The sequence below is a fragment of the Callorhinus ursinus genome, unplaced genomic scaffold, assembly GCF_003265705.2.
Source record: "Callorhinus ursinus isolate GAN/ISIS: 27379988/994484 unplaced genomic scaffold, GSC_fseal_2.0 scaffold9, whole genome shotgun sequence".
In the NCBI taxonomy this organism is placed as follows: domain Eukaryota; kingdom Metazoa; phylum Chordata; class Mammalia; order Carnivora; family Otariidae; genus Callorhinus; species Callorhinus ursinus.
In genome coordinates this window covers 5,410,716-5,425,684 of record NW_027397071.1, presented here as the reverse complement: position 1 = coordinate 5,425,684, position 14,969 = coordinate 5,410,716, and the positions used below count along the sequence as shown (strand labels likewise).

Below are 14,969 nucleotides of genomic sequence, written 5' to 3'. Positions count from 1 at the left end.
TGTGTGTGTGTGTGTGTGTGTGTGTGTGTGTGTGTGTGTGTGTGTGTGTGTGTCTGTCTGTATGGGGTGCCTGGATGGCTCATCGGTTAAGCGTCCCACTCGTTTCAGCTCAGGTCATGATCTCAGGGTTATGAGACTGAGCCCCACATGAGACTCCATGTTCAGTACAGAGTCTGCTTGGGATTCTCTCCCTCTGCCCATCCCCTCACTCACGTGCATGTTCTCGCTCTCTAAAATAAATAAATCTTTAAAAAAAAAAAGGATACACAGGCACACGCACATCAGAGTTCATCATCTTTATCACTATAATATGAAGCAATTATCTTTAAAGATTTTTTTATAAATTTTATAAATTTACATCATAAATTTTATAATTTTTATAATTCTAGATACGCAGGGTCAGATGAGCCCCCTGGGCTGCAAATAGTCCATGCATACTGTCACACATCATTGCTGGGAGGAGTTAATTATGTCCAAGATTCCACTGAGAGAAGACAACTGGAACCTCCACATTTGGAACACTCCTAGACCTTGTACCATATTTGAATGATTTTAATCTGTATCCTTTCACTATCCTTTCAGTATAACAGCTTTCAGTGAGTTCTAGCAAATTACCTAACAATTTCAGCAAATTACTGAATCTGACAGTAGCCTCAGGAAATCCTCAACTTACAATGGGTGTCAGAAGGGTGGTCTGGGGGGCACCTGGGTGGCTCAGCTGGTCAAATGTCCGACTCGATTTCAGCTAAGATCATGATCTCAGGGTTGTAAAATAGAGCCCTGCTGCGTTGGGATTGTCTCTCTCCCTCTCCTCTGTCCCTCCCCCTGTGCATGTGCACTCACTCGCTCTCTCAAAAAAAAGGGTGGTTTGGGTGCTCCTAAAATTCTGCACTTGGTGTCAATGGTGAGGGGGCACTTGTGCATTGTTCTCTAACTTCATAGTTGGTATCAGAAATGGGAGTCACTAGAATGATCCTGACTCACTGAAACATGTGGTCTGGGAAGAGGAAGGATGAGAAAACGGGTTTATGAACCTTTGATTCCTGGATGACTACCGAGTCACTCATGGTATGAAACTGCAGCTGAATTTACTAGAGGTAAGTTTTCAATGGAACTGAGAAAGGTAGACCCAACTTCCTAGAAGGTGACTCCCTGGATAAATAAGAAAATGCAAACCAGTAAGAAACAAGTTAATTACACAATCCTTTGGTTACTGATTCTGCAATAGCTAAAATGAACAGTGTGTTGGGACAGATACTGACACTGGGCAAAGCTTAGGTTTCAGCTAGTCTGAACTATGGCCACTGCTAGTCTCCGGGTCACTCCAAAAGGAAAAAGTACTCTGGGAAAACAGAGAGTACCTCAATGACCTCTGGTCACAGAATGTAGTCCAGGTTGAGGAAAAGACAAAACCAAGAAACTAATGAAATCACAGAGTATAGTGAAAAGGAATGTCTCATTTTGTAGATTAATGCTTCTGGAAGAAAAACCTATACTAAAATATTGTTGAGAGTGATTATCTAGAAGCGGTATCACTGGTTCTGAATGGTGCAAAATAGAAGAGCAACGTCTGAGCTGATGCAGGACCCACAACTCACTAGTGAACAACCAAAGATGGCTATACCTAATTCAGACACACAGGAGGTCATTCCCAAGGGGATAGCTAACCCAGTAGACTAGATAAATGATCCCATAAAATTTGGTGACCCTGAAACAAAGGAAGAGGATTGTCCTCCTATAAATGTGGAGATTCCCCACACATTTCTTATGCAAGCCATGCTGGATTGGCACTATGAAAAGCAGGATATTCACCCACTGAGTAGGCCTCTTACTGAGGTTATAGTAAATACTGTGATTAAGGGGGACTCTTTTACATGGGCTCCCCATGTAACCTTACCACTGCAATATTTAGCAACAACCTGAAAAGCCTTATCAGATCTATTTTCTCAGGTTCCCAATATGCGCCTTACAGATGTTAAGAAAATTAGAGAGAGTCTTGAGAAAACAGGGAGAAACAAAGGGAAGAGTCAAGGGATTTAACACAGCAGGATGGAAATCTTCAGATGGCTACTAAAAAATGGGATGAGGGGCACCCGGGTGGCTCAGTCGTTAGGCATCTGCCTTCAGCTCAGGTCATGATCCCAGGGTCCTGGGATCAAGCACTGCATCGGGCTTCCTGCTCAGCAGAGAGCCTGCCTCTCCCTCTCCTACTGCCCCTGCTTGTGTTCCCTCTCTCGCTGTCTCTGTCAAATAAATAAAATCTTTAAAAAAAGGGGGGGGATGAATAAAAACAGATACTGATGGGGTTGAAACAAAAATCTTAATGTAGCATGACTAGAGGTTGGGTGGACATGAGAGTTACTGCTGCTTCCCAACATTAAAGGGCCCTGAACAACTCTGCTGTATTTACCCCAGTTTAGAGAAATTTTAAAAGCCAGAGGACAAAGACGACAGTCAAAAACCTTACCTGGAATTACCAGGGGTGACTGTCCTATAAATTAATCAAATTGAAGACTGAAGGAGAGGCAAGGGTCTCTGGCTCAACCCCCAACTGGAAAACCAAGGTAATATGCACTTGTGTGGGTAAAATAGCCAGGGAGTGGATAAGAGACATTTCTGGGACTCCTTAACATGACAGCCCAGTGCACTATAATTCTAAAATCTGTTGGAAGTCCTAATGGGGAGCTACAGTTAGACTGGGAGGAGAAGCAATAGTTAACAGGATTAAGGTAAAAATTTGGATGAAAGTTGGAATGTCAGAACAGGCTTTCTGTGAAGTGGTAACATCTCCTTTACGTGACTGTATTATTGGGATGGATATTATGTCTGACTGGTACTATAAAACAGAAGGCATATAAATAAATTCACCTTAAGGCCAGTCTTGATTAGACATGCTAAAATGACTGTCTGAGCCCATTAATTTGAGACAGAATTCTCTGAATAATAATGTATATGTAGTCTGTGAAAAAATGTTTACTGTAGCCTGTGAAAAAAGTGGATGGCTCATCAAGCCCTAACAGTAGACTACAAAGCTTGAATAAAGCAGTCCCTGATATGATTTCAATAGTTGAAAAAAATATATAGCAGGCTAAAAGAATGATAGTAACTGACCCTGCAACTTTTATTTTTCTGCCTTGATCCCCCCAAAAAAGCCAACAATTTTCCTTCACATGGAAGGATCCCAATTTATATTTACTATATTGCCAAAGGATTACTTAAATTCACCAGCTTAGTGGTATAAGGCAGTTAGAAGGGACACACTATCTTGATGATACCATAAGATCACAAACTAAAGATAAAGGTACAACTGACTTAAATGCAAGAAGGACATATATGATCAAAAGAAGCTGTTAATAAATCCACCAGGTCCAAGGACCTGCCCAAACTGGTAAAATTCTTAGCAATAACCTAGTCAGGTACAAACCTTGACATTTCACAGGTAAAGAAAAATAAATTGTTTTTGCCACCTATCCCTAAAACTAAACAAGAAGCCCAACGTTTGGTGGTGTATTTGAATTCTGAAGGACACATGTTCCACATCTGGGAATATTAGTAGCACCAATCAATACAACTATCCAAAAGAAGGCTGTATTTGAATGGCATCCTGAACAAAGGTAGGCCATGTCTCAGTTGCAAAAAGTAGCCTGTCTCCCGATGCTCTCGGGCCCCTAAGATACACAGTTGGACATGATTTGGGGACTGTCAGCAACACATATTTATGTGGACTAGAGCTTATGGCAAAAGCCAATGCGTGCCACTAAGCAACAACCATTGGGATTTTGGACCAGAAAATTCTGGATACCATGCTAAAATATATGCCACTTGAGAGAAAATTACTAACTTGCTGTTGGGTATTAAGTGAGACTGACTCTATGACTGAAGGACATAATATAACTCTGCAACATGAAACACACACAATGTCTTGGGCAACAGAGAACGTTCTAGTAAGGAAGGCAGTGCCCATGGAGCCTGGATAGCTCAGTCGGCTAAGTGTCTGCCTTCAGCTCAGGTCATGATCCCAGAGTCCTGGGATCGAGCCTCGAATCTGGCTCCCTGCTTGGTAGTGAGTCTGCTTCTCCCTCTCCCTCTGCCGCTTGCCCTGCTTGTGGTCTCCCTTTCTCTCTCAAATAAATAAAAGGAAGGCAGTGCCTAGAAGAATTCTGTATAAAATAGAAATGGTTTGTTCAGGAACATATGACCAGCAGGATGCTAAGAGTTATTTATTGTATTTATGAGCAAATACCCCCTTTTCCCCCCCTAATGATGACTTTAAAACCCCTCAAGGAGCTGCTGAATCCTAGAATCATATGGGCAGTGCCCTATGAACAGCTAGCTCTCTGAGAACCAAAAAACAACTGCTTGGTTGTCAACTACACTTCAAAACTGAATGAACTAATAAATTTAAATTTAAGAGAGAGAGAAGGGATGCAAACTATTTGGTTCATGGATAACAGTTCCAAGGTGAACAGACAGCATCCTGTTTAGAAGGCTCTAAACTGGAGATGGTAATAACGAATCATATCGATGAGCTGAACTGCACGCTATTTTCCCATCAGGGTTTTCACTGAACTCTCTGCAGTTGATGTCAGAAATGAAGGTAGTCTTGTGGGCTGTTTCCTAACTTTATACAGATGATGAAGAGAAAGACTAGTATGACTCAATAATGTATGCTATATTAAACACTTGAAACTTTAGCTATGGGGCAACCACTGAAAGGTGTTTTAAAAGGGGAGTGAGGGGTGAGGAGGGACTCTATTTTAGCAAAATAATCCTGGTAGCAATGTGGACAGAAAGAATTTGACAAGGTAAAACTCAGAGCAGGGAGATCAACTCTAAGTGTGTTGTAGTAATAGGAACCTAGGGTTTTAAAGTGCAGTGACAGGGGCTCCTGCGTGGTTCAGTCAGTTAAGCGTCCAACTCTTGATTTCAGCTCAGGTCATGAGTTCAGGGTCATGAGATCAAGTCCCATGTCAGGCTCTGTACTGGCTGGGCATGGAGCCTGCTTGAGATTCTTTCTCCCCCTCTCCCTCCCATTCATTCATTCATTCAGAAATAGATAGATGAAACAAACAAACAAACAAACAAACAGTGCAATGACATCAGTTCTGTAAGAGTCTATCCTGGAAAAAATACAGTGTGGGCTAAAGAAAAGACAGAAAACATTCAAGAGATGATTAGGACTTGAAACTAAGTGGCAAAGGAAAATGGTAAGGGAAAAAGAAGGATCAGGCAGGGTTAAACTTTGAGGGAAGGACAGTTGAAGCTATTCTTTCATGGCAAAAAGGATGCCATCTTCCTTCTCTTTTTGCTCCTCACCAACAATTTAAAAAGCGTAAGTAACCCAAATGCTCAAAGATCTGACTGACTGCAGCTGTGAGAATGATGATCTAATGTCTTACTGAGATTATTACAAAATAATCAATGGTAAAATTTGGCCCTAAGGTAAAGGCATCTGCAAGATTAGTCACTTCAAGCGAAACATTAGCCATCTTTACAGGTAGGATGAAACATTTGGGAACAAATTAAGGTTACAAAAGTTTACAGTAGCAATTCTAAACAAATGTTCTATAGAACAGTAAAAAAGAACAAAGATCATTACTTTTATGTGGTCAAGTTTGAGAGAGTCCATATACTCTGTCTGTATCTATATACTATACGGAAGAAAATGAGCATACAGGCTTAAAATAGATCCAACTGCCTATATTCAAACCCAGGCTCTACTACTTATGGTGAGACCCTGTACAGATTACTATAGCTTTCTGTAAGTAGGCTCCCTCACCTTTAAAACAGTCATGATACCAGTACTAACACTTCATGGATAGCTGGTGTGAATTAAACAAACATGCTGCATTCAGAAAAGTGCCTCACACAAACTACGAATGCAGTAATTGTTAGCTATTAGGATTAATGTATTCCCTCTTTAAGAGGATTCTAACAAATTTCAATGAACTTAAGGAATTAAAAGCACTAAGACATCCTACTGTTAAGAAACACATTTAAATGTAGTTAATCCAACTTAACCTACTCTTCTTTGGCAGGAGATTCATAAAACCTATTTCCATCAAATCAGCAGGAGTATTTTAAGAACACTTTAGAAAAGGCTGGACTATGGGGTAAGCAAGACCATCTTTTAAACTATAATACAATTTAATAGAAACTTGGAAATTTGCTGGAGGACTGTTACACTCCTGACTAGAAATTTTAGTACATTTCCAGAAGAGTTCAAATGTAATAGACTGGTTACAAGCAAATACTATTGAATTCTGAGGGTACAGTGGGGTCGAAATAGAAAGCTATGTATTAAAAAATTAGTAACTATGCTTGCTTAGGTAACTTACATAGTTTGTAGAAAATCGAGGGATTTATACTGAACATGAAATAAGTACAGTTATGCTTTGATGTTAAAATGTGTATCAGCCATGCCTGCAGGAATATTACTTTTTTAGATTACAGCTTAGAGCCCAAATAACCACAGTATACTTGAAAAAAGCTTATCTGAACCAGAAGCACAGCAAATAAATAATGTAACTCCTTTCTTGCAAACCCAAATGTAATGATACTTTTTAACAAGTATTCATAAGATAATTAGATATGAATGTGGAAACCATTAAATAATTCATCAAAAACATATCTTGCTTTAAGAAATAAAATATATGAAACTGAGAAAATGCTAACAAAATTATGGATTAAATAAGAATAATAATTTTACAAAACATATTGAAGATTTCTTGTTATGCAATTATGACTTCTGTACCTATGTTCTTTGTGTTCCAATAGCTGACAGTCTCTACATGTCAATCTATCACATGTTTCACAGAAAAGCTTCAATTGTTCTTGTTTGTGTACAGGGCAGAAAACAGGGCGCTGACCAGATGCTCCAACAGATTCTGCAGTAAAATAAAACATTTTTTAAACTAAAAATTGTTATTTAACTTTCTAAATTCCCATTAATATTGATGTCCAAAACATATGAAGAATAAATAAAAATGTTATGAGGTAAAAGAGAGAGATTAATAGTATATTAATCATTAAAACCGTTTATCTTACCTGAGACATCTTCTTTCTTCCTGATCAAGTGATCTTTAGTGAATTTTACTCTTTGATGTGCTTCAATACATGTCTTACATAGCCACTCTCCACATTCTACACAAAAGCCAACTGCACTTGCATTGTCTTCACAACTAGTACATACCTAAAAGAGGAAATAAATAATCTACATCAAGTTTACAAAATATAAATCCACAAAATAAAAACTTTCTGACTTGCTCTCAAATATACTAAATGACTAGAATAAAATTATTTTGTTATCCATTTATCTTCAATAAAATCCTGTTCCTTCCAAATCAAACATTCAAGTGAGTAAAAATCTAAGTCTGAGAACACGAAAACTATATACAAGATTTGAATTTTTAAGAATGACTTTTCATCTCATTTAATTAGATATGAGGATATAGAATAAAGAGCCTTTATTTTCAATTGGAAAAATAGAACTATACCTGAACTACCCTAAATTATGTAACTATCCAAACATATTTTTCTTATTATTTACATTTCAATATCAAGATAAGAATATAAAGAAAGCATACCTGTTCTGATTTCTCATCAGAACTGCTAGGAGCTTCAGATGTATCTTTCACAAAATAATTATCCACAAGGTCTATCTGTCTGCATTCTTGGCGGCATACTGGGCACCGTATTACACCAACTACAACACAAAACAACAACATTAAAAATTATTCCTTGGGAAAAAAATAAGGAAATTGTGCATGATGCCCATATGGAAAGCATTCATTCATATGTCACAGACAAGATAAAAAAAAATGAAGAACATTAAGAGCTCAGTAAAATAATCCACTGAGTTATTCCATTGGGGGAAAATGATACCCTATTTAGGAAGAGAAAACAAGCATTTATACAAAAAAAAACTCTAAAAGTGTTTATTACAACGTATTAGTCAAATAATGGCTCCCAAAGATATTCAGATCTTAATCCTTGGAACCTGTCAGTGTCACTTTATAGAGCGAAGGTGACTTTGCAGATGATTAAATTAAGGCTCTTGAGATGCTGTCCTGGATTACTTGATGGGCCCTAAATGTCATCTTGTAAGAGGGAGACAGAGGAAGGTTAGGTTACAAAAAAGGAGAAGGTGGCGAACAATGGAAGCAGAGATGGGAGTCATGTACTTCGAGGATGAAGCAATAAACTAAGAAATACAAGTGGCCACTATAAGCTGAAAAAGACAAGGAAATGGATTTTCTCCTCAGAGCCTCTAGAAGGAACCAGACCTGACTACACTTTGACTCTAGCAGACATCCTGACTGTAGCGCAGTAAAACTGACAACAGTAAAAGATTAAAATGTGCGTTATTTTAAGCCACCAAATTAATGGCAATTTTGTTACAGCAGCAATGGAAATGCACAATCTATCATCTAATAAATTCTGATTTGGTTCAGAACTACGTGAATTCATTTTCATGTGGGAAGAAAGATCACATGTGCCTGAACCTCCTAGTGATCTAGCAGATGTCAGAAGAAATAAAGCTATGGATGTTAAAAACTAAAAAAACAGCAACACAGTGAACACAGCAAACGAACTACTATGTGTCAGCCATAAAACTGAGAATATAGCATAAACGATACAATCCTTACTTTCAAGAAAGGGTTCAAGACTAGTATGTAATTTTTTAAAGTTTATACCATGTACAACTATAGGAAGCACCGTACATAGACTAGGATATAAACAGAATCCCCAAGAGTTTTAAGTATACAAATTATAGAACCTTATATAGTAGTTCCAATGGAAAATAGAAACTTAAATACAGTGTCATCCTAAAAGTAGGAATATCAGGGGGCATCTGGGTGGTTCAGTCCACTGGGCATTCCAACTCTTGATTTCCACTCAGGTCATGAGGTCAGACCTGCATTGGCTCCGTGCTGAGAACGGAGTCTGCTTGAGATTCTCTCCTCCTCTCCCTCTGCCCCACTCCCTTACCCCACCCCCACTCATGTGCACACACACTCTAAATAAGTTAATTAATTTAAGTAGGAATATCAGTCTCCCAGTAGACATATACACTGTTAAACTCAAAGTTTTATGTCTGAAAACAAAACATAGTTTTTATAATACAAAGTACAAAGATGCTGCTCAAAGGAAATACATAAAAATAATTTTTCAAATCAAAGGAAGAAACACTATGGGAAAGAGAAAAGAGGAAAAGGTATATAAATATTTCCATATTTGAGATGGCACTGAGTTACAAACCTTTCAAGAAACACAGAGTATAATAAAACTACAAAGGAGGTAAGTAATTGTAGGAGCAAAATTATGGGAGCAACTAACTTCTTACAATAAATTAAGCTTTCACTGAAGAGATCACACTTAAACATGGTCTTGAAAAATTAACATTCATCTACTAGTGTGCAGGAAAGTTTACTTTGCTGACTTGGTTCTTCAAATCCTGTACGTTCCTAAGGAAGGCCTATCTCCAGTACGAGTCCTCAAATGGCTCCCTTGACATGACCTCTAACTCTTGGAATATTCTACCTGATAAAACTGTTTTTGTATGCCTGAGGCCTTGGGCCATGCTGTATTCAGTCTGACCTCTGAGGGTGGCTGGAGTCTCAGTAGGTGGTGTGAGTTCTACGGAGAATGCACCCCTTTATGACCATTCCCCAATAAAAACCTAGACATGGAGGCTCAGGTAAGCTTTCCTGGTTGGCAATACTCCTGCATATTGTCAGACATAGTTACTCTAAAACTAAGCATTCCCCTGCGCAACTCCACTGAAAGGAGACATCTGGAAGGGTGTGCCTATTTTCTCCTGGACTTCACACCAAGCACCTTTGCTAATTTTAATCTATTTCTTCTCTCCCTCTAATAAAATGCAACCATGAGAGTAAACGTTTTTCTGTATCAATCCTAACAGTCAATCACTGAGCCTGAGGGTGACTCCAAACTCAACTAGGAAAGGAACAGTATACAAACCAAGAACAGCAAGTGCAAAGTTCACACATGAAAAAAAAGGCTATAAAAAATGGAAAAATGTCCACATATACATATGTAAAATACTGAGAAAGTTAAGAAATTTGCAGCATCTAAATGAAGGAATATTTTTGTTGAAGGATACAAAAGATGGAGAGATAGTCTGTTCTGAGCAAGAAACATTATTATAAAAGTGTTCATTATATCTGTGTAAATGATAATTTGATGCAAGTCTTTGTTTTTTTGAACCCAATAAACTGATTCTCAGATTCTTAAAATTACTTCAATCTGGCAAGCAGACATCCCAGTTATGACAACAAAAATTCACCTATTATCCCATTAAAATAATATTATCCCATTAAAATAATATTAAGGAATTTGGAAGATAAAAACAATATCCAAAAATCTTAAGGCAAAGGAAGGAGCAAAGCACACAAATCAGTATACATGCAATTTTAAGAAATGTAGAAGCAAAATAATACGAACAATGCAAAAGAAACCCAACCCAGAGTACACAAGGAATGGAAACATACACCTCAGAAAGACTCTTATTTTCCATAAATATTTTCCTGTGTCAAGGGAGAGGCACTCTTGAAGCTTGGAATTCAGAAATTTAAGGCATGAAAGAAGTTCCAATGAGAGGGAGTAAGTTCAGGTCTATAGATATCAGGAAACCCCATTCTTAAACTGACTACTTACACCTGACAGATTACCCAGCAGCCAAGGTATCTTACCACTAAAACAAAAAGAGTTGAAGCTTCTTCAGGGATCTTTTTGCTATCTGCTTCTGTATTTATTCAATAAATTTAAAAATTACATAAATGTTTACTTTGAAAATAAGAGCCATTTTCCATTTGAATTTATGAGTAAGCATACCCTTATAATTAGGGTATTAGATCAGGTGAGTGTGCTCCTGACTCAATCACTGAGTGCTGGTTGTCATGCTGAGTCTGGATCATTATTCAAAACTAAAACCCAAACTCCAAAGCCAAAACTGCTGACCAACTTCATGCATAATACCTTAGAAAAGATTTCATTACTTCAAAGTTCAAGTTCTGGGAGACCCTTCCAGGCCTAGAAGATTATTTTTAAATGCCAATTTACTAAAATGTAAAATTATGGGGGACATAGGGGAGGACCCTTTTATAAAGCCAGAAGTCTATAAAAGTAGCTTATCTCCACAGTGTTAAGTGAAATTTAGTTTCAGTAAGTTGACTGGTGTGAACTTCCATTCATGATGACTAAGCAGATATGGAAAGACCACCTGAAATGACTAAACACAGAAATAACTAAAATATAAAAAATTAAAATGTACTTTGAAAAATATATAACTGAGTCCCCAACCTAAAGACAAAACCGAAGTAGCAGAAACAAAAGGGAACTCAAAGCTCAAGTCGCCTGGTATCAGCTGATGCAAATGGATCACAGGGGTTTTAAGTACCACTACCAGGAATAGGAAGTAAGACAAAGGTTAAAAGGTGAACCTGAACTCCTTCAATAAAGCTATGGGGCAGGCTTTAAGTCCCCTACAATCTAAAATTTTTACCAACCCTAGAGTCACCCACAAGAAGTCAGAGCACCAAACAAGCTTTATGCATAGATATATAAGCAAAGTTTGTGCTATCTGCATGGTACACAGAAAGGCCAAGCCGAGAAACTAGTAAGAAGCTTCCAGGTTGGTGAACTCATGGAGATTAAGGGAGAGGCACTCTTGAGAGCATGGAAGCTCTGCACTCCTTCCCACATACACTGCCCTATGCATCTCTTCCTTCTAGCTATTTCCATGTTATAACATTTTATAATAAACTGGAAATCTATCTAGTGCTGGATGACTATGGGGAAGTTCGTGATGCAACCTCCAGCCCTGCACCCTCATGCCCTGGGCCCCAGTTTTCCTGAGACTTCAGAAACTGAATGGAAAATTGGGAATAAATCTACCATGAATAAGAAGTAATCAAAGGAATCCAGTCCAACATACTACTCTGGTCATCCTCCTCAGGGCTAAAGTCAACATTTCTCTTCTGCTCTCTCTATCCTAAATTCTTTTTTTTTTTTTAAGATTTATTATTTTAGAGCAAGAGAGAGCATGGGGGGAGGGGCAGATGAAGAGGGAAAGAACTCACACCACCTACTGAGACTCCAGCCACCCTCAGAGGTCTCCCCGCTGAGCATGGAGCCCAAAATGGGGTGATCTCACCACCCTGAAATCATGACCTGAGCCGAAGTCAAGAGTCAGATGCTTAACCAACTGAGCCACCCAGGTGTCCCCACAACTTAGTTCAAGTTCTTACTTAAAACCCCTTCTTTGGAACACCTGGGTGGCTCAGTTGGTTAAGTGCCTTCGGCTCAGGTCATGATCCTGGGGTCCTAGGATCAAGTCCCTGCTTCTCCCTCTACCTGCCGCTCTCCCTGCTTGTGCATTCTCTCTCTGACAAATAAATAAAATCTTTTTTATATTAAAAAGTAAAACCATTTCTTTAATCAACCCAGAACTCCAAACAAAATGTCCATAAAACAAAAGTTATATCTTTGCCTCATCTCTACTTCTCTTCCTGGGATTCCTATTTATTTTTTTTAAGATTTTATTTATTTGACACAGAGAGACACAGCAAGAGCAGGAACACAAGGAGGGGGAGTGGGAGAGGGAGAAGTAGGCTTCCCGCGGAGCAGGGAGCCAGATGCGGGGCTCGATCCCAGGACGCTGGGATCATGACCTGAGCCGAAGGCAGATGCCTAACGGCTGAGCCACCCAGGCGCCCCTGGGATTCCTATTTAGGTGAATTCACATATTCATTCAACAACAACAAAAAGAGAAGCTTCTCTGGAACCTTACCAACACAAAACTATCTCATTAGACCACCTCCCAACCCAGGGCACAAGTAGTACATCAACTTAAGATAGGCTCATAAAATAAACTTACACTACCCAATACTATTAGAGTAAGTCAACAAACACAGTAAGGCAAGAAATAAAAACCTAACCCACAGAAAATAAAACAATCTGTTAAAAGACTTCAAAAATTTATATGTAAAATGTTGAGGGGGTTAAAGGGACAAACAGAATCTATGAAAATAGCTAAAAAAGAATCAAAGAGAAATAAAATATAGTATTGAATAAACTCACAACACAAGTTAAACAGTAAGCAAGAGATAACTGAAAAGGAAATTAATGAAGTAGAAGAGAGATATTCATCACAGAGATAAAGAGAGAAGGAACTACAAAAGAAAAGAAAGCTAAAGAACTGAATGAGAAACTCTGGTATGCATCCAATAGAAGTTCTAGAAATTCATGAAGGAAATGAGGTACAGATGCTATTTAAAGAAGATAATGGCTAAGAGTTTCAGAACTGAAGAAATGAGCTCTCAGATTGCAATTCAAGTCCTGAGCAGGATAAATAAAAATAAACCCACAACTAAACATAGTAAAGATGGAGGAAAAACTCTTAATAACTGCTAGTTATTATAACACAATCAGACTGACAGCAGACCTCATTAGTAAAAAACAATGCAAAAAGATAATGGATAATATCTTAAAAGACTGGGGCACGTGGGTGGCTCAGTCGTTAAGCGTCTGCCTTTGGCTCGGGTCATGATCCCAGGGTCCTGGGATCAAGCCCCGCATCGGGCTCCCTGCTCAGTGGGAAGCCTGCTTCTCCCTCTCCCACTTCCCCTGCTTGTGTTCCTTCTCTAGCTTTGTCTCTGTCAAATAAATAAATAAAATCTTTTTAAAAAAAAAATCTTAAAAGCTTTTGGAGAAAAAAAGTCAACTTAGCAATCTATATCCTGATAATACCACTATTCAAAAGCAAAAGCAAATTAAATTTTCAGACATAACAATACTGCTCATTACTACAAGAATAAAGCACTCAATTTAACCATATAAAACTGCCAGTTTTAGACTACTTATGACTTACAAATTGGTAATTTTATACAGGTTAACCTACTACTGACTATAAGAAAATGGAAAAGGGATGCCTGGTGGCTCAGTCAGTTAAGCATCTGCCTTCAGCTCGGGTCGTGATCCCAGGGTCCTGAGATCTAGTTCCACATCAGGCTCCTTGCTCAGCAGGGAGCCTGCTTCTCCCTCTGCCGGCTGCTTCCCCTGCTTGTGCTCTCTCTCCCTCTGATAAATAAATAAAATCTTAAAAAAAATAAAATAGAAAAGAAAATGGAAAAATATTTAGGGGTCCCTAACTGGCTCAGTCAGTACAGCACACAACTCCTGATCTTAGGGTTGTGAGTTCAAGCCCCATACTGGCCACAGAGCTTATTTGAAAAAAAAGAACATGGAAAATTGTTCTTGAGATGCAAAAAAATAATAAAATAATTAGCAAAGTCATTAATAGAACATGTTGATATCTAAATATGCATGTAAAAGTAAATATATAGAGATAAGTATTAATTTAGGAAGATAAACATGAAATTAAAATCTCAAAACTACAATAACATGTTCTCTTACAATTAAACTACAGCTTTAAAAGAAATCATTCTAAATACAGTATGAAGGAAAAATCAAGAGATAAAATGTTAATTAAAAATAAGGTAAGCGGCGCCTGACTAGCTCAGTCAAACATCTGATTCCTGGGATGCCTGAGTGGCTCAGTCGGTTAAGCATCTGCCTTCAGCTCGGGTCATGATCCCAGGGTCCTGGGATCGGGCCCGGCATCAGGCTTCCTGCTCGGCAGGAAGCCTGCTTCTCCCTCTCCGGCTCCCGCTCCCCCTGCTTGTGTTCCTGCTCTCGCTATCTCTCTGTCAAATAAATAAATAAAATCTTAAAAAAAATAAAAATCTGATTCCTGATCTCCACCCAGTTTTTGATCTCAGGGTCCTGAGTTCAAGCCTCACACTGGGCTTTACGTTGGGTGTGGAGCCTACTTTAATAAAATGAATGAATAAAAAAATAAAGTAAAATCTTGCCTTTACAAAAATAAGTGAGGGCATCAAAATTCAACTGCAAAAAATACAGTCAAGTTGTTGGAAAGAGAAATA

At 38.4% G+C, this 14,969-nt stretch overlaps 1 protein-coding gene across 3 annotated transcripts in view; it reads right to left on the bottom strand.

The window, feature by feature from the left end:
* The window catches only part of TRIM33 (tripartite motif containing 33), a 121,725-nt gene that overhangs the window by 55,444 nt on the left and 51,312 nt on the right, over window positions 1-14,969 (bottom strand). For 2 of the 3 annotated variants that reach the window (XM_025872485.2, XM_025872486.2), the window contains exons 2-4: window positions 7,587-7,705; window positions 7,048-7,192; window positions 6,755-6,887 (exon numbers count right to left, since the gene is read on the bottom strand). In XM_025872485.2, coding sequence (XP_025728270.1) covers window positions 6,755-6,887; window positions 7,048-7,192; window positions 7,587-7,705 — 397 coding nt within the window. Of the gene's footprint in view, window positions 1-6,754; window positions 6,888-7,047; window positions 7,193-7,586; window positions 7,706-9,543; window positions 9,603-14,969 lie in introns of those variants that run through there. The other variant, XM_025872487.1, reaches the window with a different exon arrangement.